At 42.2% G+C, this 11,607-nt stretch overlaps 1 protein-coding gene across 1 annotated transcript; it reads left to right on the top strand.

Moving 5' to 3' along the window:
- The first annotated feature begins 597 nt into the window (after positions 1-597).
- Positions 598-4,746, top strand: nat16 (N-acetyltransferase 16). Its single transcript, XM_071517254.1, has 4 exons — positions 598-813; positions 1,708-1,932; positions 3,376-3,725; positions 4,518-4,746. Exons 1-4 carry the CDS (start codon positions 598-600, stop codon positions 4,744-4,746), a joined length of 1,020 nt encoding a protein of 339 aa, XP_071373355.1.
- Positions 4,747-11,607: the final 6,861 nt, after the last annotated feature.

Here is an 11,607-nt window from a genome sequence, read left to right as displayed (position 1 = left end):
ATTTACAAGAAGTTAACACAATTAGAGATTGTATTGATCATAGTTTCACTGTTATCTCTCTACCTACAATTCAGATAGTCATAAATGTCTGGGCAAAATCAAATCAAACAATAAAAATATTCTCAGATTTGGGTCCGAGAGACAAAATCTCATCAAATGGGGGTCTGTGGCCCTAATGTGGACTAAATTAGGGGTCCTTGATATGAAAAAGGTTGATAATCACTGCTATAAAGGTCCTAGTCTGGATTTGAATCCAGGACATTACGGTTACATGGTATACTCCTTAGACCAGTGGTTCTCAACATGGGGTCCGGGGACCACCAGGGGTCCTTGAGGGGCTTCCAGGGGGTCCCCAGAAAATTAATGAATTGATAAACTTCAGCATTATTTAATTTACAAGACGTATTCTCAGATTTGGGGATGAGAGGCAAAATCTCATCAAATGGGGGTCCGTGGCCCTAATGTGGACTACATTAGGGGTCCTTGACATGAAAAAGGTTGAGAACCACCGCTTACTGAGCCATTTCTAAGCTAAACCACTGACAACCCTTCTTCTCTCTTCTCTTCTTCACCCTCTATCCCATCAGCTCTTTCAGAATGAAGATCGAGAACAGCCTGACCCTCCCCCAGGCCCCAGAGGCCCTATCCCAGTCCGGCCTCCAGTTCACCGTAGCCACCGAGGAGGACTTCGATGACATCATGGCAATGAGCCAGGACATCTACGGAGGCCTTGACTACCTGCCCACCAGATACACCGCTTGGCTGCAGGAGACCAATCGTACAGTCATACTGGCCCACAAACAGGGGAAAGTGGTGAGTTCTGTGGATGGTATGAAAATATTGGAGTCCCCAGATTTATATGGCACATAATGAGAACATGACAAAGGGTCCTATGTTCCCAGAGTCCTATGTTCCCCAGTTTAGGGTTGGGGTTAGGGTTAGGGACCTTCAAAATCAAATAAAATGATAACCATTGGTTTTGTTGTGTTTATATAGCTGTTTTGAAGCCTTGTTCCAATAAATAAAAACTGGATAGTATTTATGAAATATTTTAACTTGGACCCTTGGAACTTAGACCTTGGGAACATAGGACCCTGGGAACAGTCATATAGTTTGTTGATCTGATTGGTTGAAGTTAGCCCGTGATAGACGGTGATAGACAGATACTTGTCTATCAATACTTGTCACCTGACAAGTATTTTTTGAAAGTGCCTGCCCTTTTCCAAACAGTTTCCAAGGACGCCTTCCCAGATGGTTCTGTATAACAAACCATCTGGCGCGTCAGGTTACAAGATGTGTTCCTCAGGAGCCAAATTCAGTCTCTTAGTCTGTCAATATCATAAATCATATTAAAAGATTGCTGCAGTGGCTAATCGTGTGACAAACCTTGCCCAGCTACTGCTAAAGTTTGAAGTAAACCCGTTGAGGTATCCGTGACCCATATACAGTGAAGGTATACAGGTCATATTCAGGGCTATGTAATGACATAGATCACTTTCAAATAGTTGAGAGAGAGGACTTTAAATAAATTATCAGAACACTGGATCCAAGGCATGTATATATGCCATATATCATCCATGCTTCAAATGATATTGTGGTAGGAATTTTAGCCATAGCTGTAGGAATGATGTCCAGTTCTAAAGGGCCAATGTTAACGGGTTGTTTCACAATCATGTAATATTGCCTTCTCTCCCTGTCACTACCCAGATTGCGCTGGAGTCGGTGTGTGTGATCGACGATGGGGAGACCATGCTGGTGGAGGGCCTTCGCGTTGCCCCCCAGGAGCGGGGCAAGGGTGTGGCGGGCGTCCTGCTGCGCTTTTGCTCGCAGCTGGTCAAGTCCAAATACCCAGAGGTCAAAGTTAGCCGCCTGACCCGTGATGACCAGCTTGGACCCAAGGACTTCCAGAAGTATCGCCTCATTACCAAGCAGGTACTCTTGGAAAACCACAATAAAATCCCTTGTTGAAATCCCTGTTATTTCATAATGATCCAAACAATTCAACAGACTTAGAATGCTTTTGTTCTTATTTTGGTCAGTGCTGTTGGTCAATGCTTTTGGTTGATGCCTTTGGTTAATGCTTTTGATCAGTGCTTTTGATCAATGTTTTTGATGTTGTAGACCTTTGCCAAAGTAAGTAAGTAAGTAAGTAAGCTTTATTTATATAGCACTTTTCAAAAACAAGTTACAAAGTGCTTTACAAAGACATAAAAACAAGAGAAATTACCAGATAAAAAATAAAAGTAGAATTGATACAGTAATCATAAAGTATGGATTACAAAAACACAATAAAACAAATAAAATAAAACGGAGTAACTGATTCAAGAGAAAGCAATTCTGAAAAAGTGCGTTTTTAAGAGAGATTTGAAAGAAGAAACAGAGCTAGCCTGCCTGATCTCCTCCGGCAGGACGTCCCAGAGTCGTGGGGCCATGAATCCAAAGGCTCGGTCTCCTCTGGTTTTTAGCCTTGACCTAGGGATTACTAACAGACCTCTGCCGGAGGATCTCAGGCTGCATTTAGGCTCGTAAGGGGTTAGTAAGTCAGAGATATAATCCGGGGCCAACCCCAAACGTGCTTTAAAAGTAATCATTCAAATTTTAAAATCAATTCTAAAACGTACAGGTAACCAGTGTAGAGATGCTAAAATAGGCGTTATGTGGACTCTTGTTTGTGAGTAGTCTTGCTGCAGCATTTGAACTAGTTGGAGTTTGGAGAGGTTGTATTGAGAGAGACAGGAATACAGCGAGTTACAATAGTCTAAGCGGGATGAAATGAAAGCGTGGATAACAGTTTCTAGATTCTTAGCGGATAAAAAAGATCTAATTTTCGAGATATTACGAAGTTGCAGAAAGCACAATTTAACGACTGACTTCACCTGCTGGTCAAAGTTAAGTTTGTTATCAAAGATAACACCCAGATTTCTGGTTTGATGCAACAGGATAGAGAACCTAAGTGAGAGGAGAAATGCTTGCTGGAGGGGTCACGACCTATGATAATGGCTTCTGATTTATCTGAGGTTAGCTGAAGAAAGTTTTGAGAGAGCCAGTTTTTAACATCTGTAAGACAGGATTGTATTTTGACCAGTTGTGTTGTGTTGTTGGAGTCCGCATAAAAATGGAAACTGATGTTGTACTTATGAAAGATTTGACCTAGCAGTAACATATAAATGGAGAATAATAAAGGGCCAAGGACTGAGCCTTGAGGCACTCCATAGGAAAAATGGGAGGAGGAGGATTTAACGTTACCAATGGCCACACAGAATTTCCTATTAGAAAGATAGGAACAAAACCAATCTAAAACTGTACCTGATAAGCCAAAGCATACCTTCACTTTCCATGCACCATCTGCATCATGCAGCATCTTTCTCTCCACAGGGCATTCTGCTGGTACGCTTTAGAGCTGAAGACCTCAAGCTCCGTCTTTCTGAGCTCGGTCCAGATGGAGACCTCCACTCCTCTTCCTCCACCTCCTCCTCTTCCTCCATCCCGCCTCCGGTGCGTCTCGACCCCACGGCCATCCACCGGTTGTATCTGACCAGTGACCTCATGCAGGGGGTCCTGCCCAACGCCACCATTGTTCAAGACTGGCAGCCGTTCAAGCCACTGCCCAGTAACATGGCCATCCTGATGAAGAAGGAGATTGACTGGATGGTGGATGATGTCTCCAGGCCCACCGTAGCCAGCCTCTGCACCTTCCCTTTCAGGGTGCCCATCGGAGATGACTGGTAATCGTCTTCTCTTTATCTATTCAAAACGCCAAGTACAATATAAAGGTTTGCTCAAAGGTTTGCTCAAAGATCTAATATAAAAATAGAAAGTATAGCGAATGCTACTGTAGGGCTGGGTGATAATTCAATATTATGGTTTATCATCTTTCAGTGGAATCATATCGTGATGATATGAAGATATTTTAATATCGTGACACACATTTCTGCTGTCTAAATTGATGATGACAAGCAAATTTTACTTAAAAACTCTTAGAAAATTAGGTATGGTAGGAATATTATTTGAATATTTCTGTTTTGTTTGACATCACACCTAACATCACCATTCGGTTCAATGAGATGAACATTAATTTGATTATTTAACGTGATTTTGCATACATGAACCATATCGTGATATATATTGATATCGAGAAAAATCCTTATGATTATCGTGATATTGATTTCAGCCATATCGCCCAGCCCTATGCTACTGCAGGTACTATGGTGAAGGTGCTCTTTAATTTAGAATCATAATATTATTATGTTAATTAGATGTTTTTTTCAATGAAGACAGCCATTGAAAAATTGCGTCAGTCTGTTGGCCTAAGGTTAATCCATGTCTCCATCCATGATTCAAGACTAGAAGTGATTTACATTTATAATTTATACCACAAAGCCGGTAAGACTTTTTACACATGCGAACAAAAGGTGTACTGTTCTGCCATTGGCCTTCAAACATGTTGAACTATAATTCTCCAATGAAATTCAACTTCTCACTCACTCAATCAACCAACCCACTGCTTCCTGAACCAGGTATTACCTGAACATCGACATGTTCGGTAAGGACCTGGCCCTGGCTCGCCAGCAGTTCCTGTGCCACCTGCGACGCCACACCGCCACCCTGAAGGGTCACGTGATGTGCCAGATGTTCCTGGACCCGCCGCTTTGGAAACCCATGACCGAGTTCTGCCGCCAAACCTTGGGCGTGGAGCTGGTGAAGGAGTACACCGAGCAGTGCGTGGTAGAGTCGGACGTCGTGTAGGAAGAGGAGGGAAAAGGATTTGGAGGAGGACGAGCCAAAAAGGAGCGAAGACGAGGATGAAGATAGAAAGAGGAAAACCGAATGACAAGGACCCAACTCAATTGCAATTTACAGAAACAAGACAAGCTTTCTCCTGAGAAGTTTCTGCTGAAGGGATGGAAAACAAGAAAAAGCAAGCAAACAAAATGACGTCATTCCTAGAAAACAAAACGACTTCTGCGGCTGCATTAGATTTGCAATAGGTTTGATTTAACAGTACACTAACAAATCTCTCTTAGGACAAGGAAAGGTGTTAACGTGTTACGAGTGATGAGCTTCGGACAGCTTTCTCACAAGGTCTTCATTTACTCACCCTTAGCACAAATGTAACTTGTCTAAAAATAGAAAACATGCAAACGTTTATTCTTTGAAGAAAAAAATGCAAGCACGCTTAGGTTATCTCACATTTTTAAAATCCTCGTTTTTTTTTTTTGTAAATATTAAGTATATAAATATGTACACATTCTGAGTTGGATTACTAAGTCTGCACAACTCTTAAGGCACTTTATGAAAACCATACAGACAGGTTGTGTCTAAGTTGGAGTGAAAAGAGGGAATTCGGGATCAAATAGGGGGTAATTCACAGATCCCATCACTCTAATGTTGATACAAGCATCTATGAGGACCTAATTACCATCACCAACAAATCTCTCCAAAAAACAACAACGAACAAAGCCTGTCAGTGAAATTACCATGCTTAGTCAAATTATAATGGCTGACAATTTATCCTTCTTTACAGTCAAGCTTAGCTTTGGTCATTTTTTTGTTTACTGTAATTATGTTACTAATTTAATATTTTCACTCAACTTGCTACAGTAAAATGCTAAGAGGTAATTAATATATTAACTGCTGAAACTGTAGGAAAGTTTTATTATTAATGTGCAATCTAAGCTTACTCTCGTAGATTGCTAGGAAAGAAAATGCAAACAAAACGCTTTGAAAATGTTAACTAGACCACTGTGCAGTGTACTACAGGCTTCAGCTGATGCAGGTAGAAGGACTTGAATGAAAATAACTATGTTCACTATAAATAGAAATATTGCTGTCTTTTGAAAAACAGTTGTCCCTCTGTGATTGTATAAGATCAGTGTTCAGAGATGGCTCAGTCATGTTAGTATAAACTGTCCGGTCCAGCCTCCAGAACCTCACAGCATATTCAGGAATAGTTCACCTCTATTAGAAGCATCATAGTCTACCTAATAAGCTTCATAGACTGCCGAAGATGCTTAATTGCCTCTCTGGCTGTGAAGCAGCTTCATAAATACTGTAAGAACATCTATAGCCTAGCACTGCACATGGACTCTCTACACTAACTTTCCCTTTAAGCCAGGATGCCCATGAAGAGGGTGGGACCCAGCTCAAGTAACATTAGCCTAAACCGGAGATAGAAACATCTTATTGGCAAAACACCTCCGTTTTTAGTCATCCGACCTCCTTTGGACTGCAACCTTTCTAGGACTTTGCCGTGAGAATGCTAGATATCGATCTCGAAGGAAGATAGATGATGAAGAACGGGAATGAATCAATACTTTATAGCGGAGGAAAGAGGGGTGAGTTTTACAAATCAGCTCAACAAAAACATCAAATAGACACTATTTTAAGTATCAGACCTTTGGAAGGATCCTTTGCAACAGCCAACAATTCCTCAATATATTTTCCACCCGGCATAATTTACCAAGAAGGAGAAGAAGAAGTCACTTTTTTACCCTCTTGTCTTTTACCGAAGAAAGCTAATGCTATCCTGAACTGATGCCCTACTGTTTGCTGCCAGTGGCGAAGACGAAGATGACGGCGAGGAGGAATGCGAGGAGCCTGAATCCGTGGGTGAAGAGAAGTACACATGCAGCCCCCCCCCCCCCTCACCAACCCCCACCCCCCACCCCACCCCACACACACACACACACACACACACACAAACACACACACACACATACACACAAACACTCACTCCACCAGTCAAAAGTAAAAGTCTACCCAGATTGAGTAATCCCCCCTCATACAGGAAGCTGGATATTTCCCTCACAAGCAAGTACACCCTCTATCGAGCTTCATCTAGGAGGTAGGAATATCTTTCAAATACTTTCTAATTTTCTAATAGTTTGTTTTCATTTCTCTACTTTTAACAAATCATGACAAGTTTACTCGTTAACATTTATCCTCGGTTGTGTGGTGATAGCCATACTGGCCATGTAAATACTGTAAATGCTCTTGGAAAGCCAACGTAGCTTTTGTGACGCCAGAGTGAAGACTTTGTGTAAAAATCTGAAAGGCCACGATGCTAATGATGGCCTCATGTGGCCTCATTCTAATGGGTATCACTCTATCATGTTTGTCATGAAGCCCTATCGCTCTCTTTATCACTGATTACCCAATCTCGGGACCCATCGTCTATCGGTCTGACAACGATTAGACTCTGGGGGCGACGGCCAATATTTCGGGGGTTTCCGGTGTAGCCAGCGGACATCCGGGCCAAGACTTCCTCTTCCGTGCGCCAGTCATTGTTTACAGTCCGATTAGCAACTTGAGACGCGAGAATGGAGTCGGAGTTGAGAGACGACGTCTCATATGCAGATATCTGTTAATAGAGATTAGCCGAAATGTCGTCTGGACCTAAAACACCTACAACAACCAAATAGTTGTCCCCCACCAGTGATGTAGTTCCACCCTTGGGTCAGTCCCATTCATTATCAATGCCGCCCCCTAGCAGCACAAAGTCAACGTTACAGTGTGACTAACAAACTAACGGATGGAGACCGATCCATAGTCCCCCCTTTGGTGGGGGACAAAAAGTATCGATGTTTGTGTGTTGTGTGGAGAAACGTTCGACTCATCGCGTCCCAAGTTGCTAATCGGACTGTAAACAATGACCGGCGCACGGAAGAGGAAGTCTTGGCCCGGATGTCCGCTGGCTACACCGGAAACCCCCGAAATATTGGTCGTCGCCCCCAGAGTCTAATCGTTGTCAGACCGATAGACGATGGGTTTCGAGATGGCGGATTACCTCACTCTTTTTAAATAAGCCAGGCAAGCAAGGAACAAGTCCCACTGCTACTATTATAGCACTGTTGACTGTTGAACATTTCAACATGATTTGTTCCTTTGGGTGTATCTTCACACCAGGCAACAGAAGGAAGATGTCACCTATTGTTCTTCTAACCTCTGAGAATAATTCAGTTTGTTAACTCTATCTAAAGGGTGAAGTGGTTTACTTGCCGCTGTCACAGTAGTTTCGGAGTTTGAGATCGGACTTTGCACGACTACTGTGTGTTTTTGTATGATTCCCCAAACACACACTACCCTGCAGAGTCCTTGGAGTAACAGTTTTCAAATAACATATGGCTAGCATGGGCACTCATCACCAACATGTACAAGTCAGGGACAGTCTTAACACAGAGGGTGTATTTGACGATGAGGAAAATAAGAATGAAACACCGACCATCTAGAAATGAAGCATCTCCAGCTTTCCTCCAAAATATCCCCCTTTTTCCAAACTAATGGAATGTATATTTAGATCTCTTGGCGTTGATTATTTCTAATGCTTGATATGATGTCAACTTGAAACTGGACATACGGTCATATAAACTGCACACCTTTGACTGATGGGCCCTTAGGTTTCACCATCATATGGACTTGACATGGCACTCTGGTCGATGTTTCTGATTTGTTTGGGTTTACAGGTTTCTTGCAAAGAAAACTGGATGCCTATGTGTACTCTATGTGACTTCTATATATGTATGACGCACAAATATGCAGTTTGTTCAGAAGATATTGATAGTGTATTTAATGCACTGTGTTTCTTCTTTGGATGTGAATGCACTGTGTGCTTGAGGGAAGCTTGAAGGAGCGAGAGGGGTATCGCTGTAAAATAACAAGGCAAATTTCACGGTTGCTTAACCCAGTGGTTCTCAACGTGGGGTCCGGGGACCACCAGGGGTCCTTGAGGGGGCTCCAGGGGGTCCCCAGCAAATTGATGAATTGTTAAACTTCAGCATCATTTCATTTACAAGAAGTTAACACAGTTAGAGAATGTGGAAGAATGACTGTTTTAATCATAGTTTCTCTGTTATCTCTCTACCTACAATACAGATAGTCATGGAATTCTGGACAAAATCATATCTGAAAATAATAAATATTCTCAGATTTGCGTCCGAGAGACAAAATCTCATCAAATGGGGGTCTGTGGCCCTAATGTAGACTAAATTAGGGGTCCTCAATATGAAAAAGGTTGAGAATCACTGGCTTAACCTGTTCTATTTGTCCAACTATTGGCATGCTTATGGAAAAACCTCTGAAGCAGATTTGGCTGGAGACCAAAAACGTCAATCCAAAAAGTCTAATATCTTTGAGTTATAAGTCTCCCCTCCTTCCTCATTGCCTCAAAGCACACAAACATAACTGAGACAAAGGTGAAAACATCAACGGTTGAATGAGATATGAAATTGGCTGTGCTGAAAGATTTTTGGTTTCTTATAGCACTTTGTATAAAAAATGTGATATGCACTTTGTATACAAGTGAATATGATGTAACCAATACTTTGTGCTGCAACCCCTATAAGTGTTAACTTGATTTTAAGAAAGGGTACTGTGTGTTTGAATATGAATTACTGTACTGTACCAGCCATTGAGTTTTAGTGGGTAAAGAAGTACGCACTTTGGTTGTCCCAGATTGTCCCGCCTATGCATTAGGAGCACTGGGAGAATACAGACAGATGAAGCAGGGCTCTGTTAAGGCTGGTTTGATGGTATGACTGTTGGGAAAGATGATTGGATCTGTCATGTTGTCAATCACCAACTACCATCGCTATGGTTACACCTCTCTGCACAGGTTCTCCCCTTTAACAAATGATCAATGAACGGCCGTGCTTGCAATTATTTTTTTAATGCCGTTATCTCAAGATCACGAGTTAATTATCTTGTTATCTCGAGATAACAAAGCTCGTTTTCTCAAGATAACGGGTTAATTTATCTCGTTATCTCGAGAAAACAAAAGGCCGATTTCTCGAGATAACAAGATAGTTTATCACGAGAAAACGACTTTTGTTTTCTCGTGATAACGGGTTGATTATCTCGTTATCTTGAGATAGCAAAGCTCGTTTTCTCGAGATAACGAGATAATTAACTTGTGATCTCAAGATAACGGCATTAAAAAAAATAATTGCAAGCACGGCCGTTCTCGGCTTCCGTACAAATGGATTGATGACATACATAGAAAACCCACATGATGGTGACATCATCCAAACACTGGTGGTTGGACTGAGTCAAGGTGTCAACAGATCGTGGTTGGTGAAAAATCTAGCTCTGAAAGAAAACTATATAGACTGACTGTACACAAATTGATTTGGTCCAATGTTTTTTCTTACCATCTCTTTTTTTTTTTTCTTTTTTTTTATTCATTCCCCAGACACAGTCTTCAGTTTTCTCATCAAAACAGCTCAACTTCAGTCAATATCTTTCACTCACTTCGGTTCAAAACATAGCCACCATTCACCCTCAGTATTTAAATATAGTGCTGTTGAATCCAGGAAGATAGTAATAAGAAAGCCAAGGTTGCTGTGACAGGTTTAGATGGGGGAGTGCAGAGGAATTAAATGTTGTGCAGAGGTTGTGTGTATGGAGTTGAGTGACAGGCCGTTGTTTGGTGCCTGGCTGAATGTGCTGACAGAGTTCAGAAAAACTACAGGTATGGGCTTTAGGATCCACTCTCTTGACTCGCTTTATGCCACTGGAGGCCTAAGGTTGTATTTATACTGATATGGGTTTTCGAAGACCGATACCAATATTTTTTGTATTGAAGCTGCCAATAGCTTATATTTTGTAGTCAGCAAAAAAAAAAAAAATGTATTAAGTTTTCCCACCCTTATTAGGGTGGAAAAGCCCCTGAAACAACTAGACCATCATGCGACACTAAAACTCTCCACTGAAACCCAGACTCATGACATTTTTTAGGTGGTTTGGCAGCTCCCTTAGGCAGTGGGAGGCACATTTCATTTCAGGTTTTATAGATTGTTGAAAAAAAGAAATGAGGAACCTCCATCATATCAGACGAGGACAACACTGGCTGGATGATACCTGATATTTAATAAGAGCCCAGTATTGGCAGACCCATTCATCAGTGTAACCTTAGCTGTAATCTCACACAGATGTCCAGTGTGTGGTGGGTTCAGGCTTTCCACAGCTGCTGTGGTGGAGCTGGTCGTGTAAAGTGAACCCATCCTTCATTTAGCAAATGGCCTTTCACTTTCTGTTCTTGGCCTGGACACAAAGACATGGAAAGAGAGAAGATGAGGAGTGTGTGTGTGTGTGTGTGTGTGTGTGTGTGTGTGTGTGTGTGCAGGTGTAATACAGTAACAGGTGTTTCTACTATTACCACTTTGATAATTGGATGCGAGTGGACTGCTCCAGGAGGGTGGTCAGTATTAGATGAGTTTTAACAGTCCCACCGGTGATCACACAGTACAGCACAGGGCTGTCAGCTACATTACTATGAAGTACACACACACACACACACACACACACACACAGGTCCACACGGTCTGACGACATTTGTGTCCTCCTTGTGTGTTCCTCCTGCTGACACTGTGGAGGTCAGTGGATGGCCAAGACTCTCACTATGACCATGAGAAAGGAGATACACCTCTATGAGACCGTGTGTGTGTGTGTGTGAGTGTGTGTGTGTGAGAGAGAGAGAGAGAGAGAGAGAAAGAGTCTGGTTGCAGACAAACAAGGCTAGAGTGTTACTTACAACCACCTGATACTCACCAGTCACAGATAGTCTGGGAATGGATAGGCTGGAGGGCGGGTGGGAGGGGTGGGTGGGTGCTT

This window comes from Centroberyx affinis, unplaced genomic scaffold, assembly GCF_046629955.1.
Source record: "Centroberyx affinis isolate AG114_WGS23_722 - 3 ecotype Tasmania unplaced genomic scaffold, CSIRO-AGI_Caff_v1 ptg000481l_1, whole genome shotgun sequence".
NCBI lineage: Eukaryota > Metazoa > Chordata > Actinopteri > Beryciformes > Berycidae > Centroberyx > Centroberyx affinis.
Note: the sequence above shows the minus strand (reverse complement) of the source record. Positions and strands in the feature narration are given on the sequence as shown.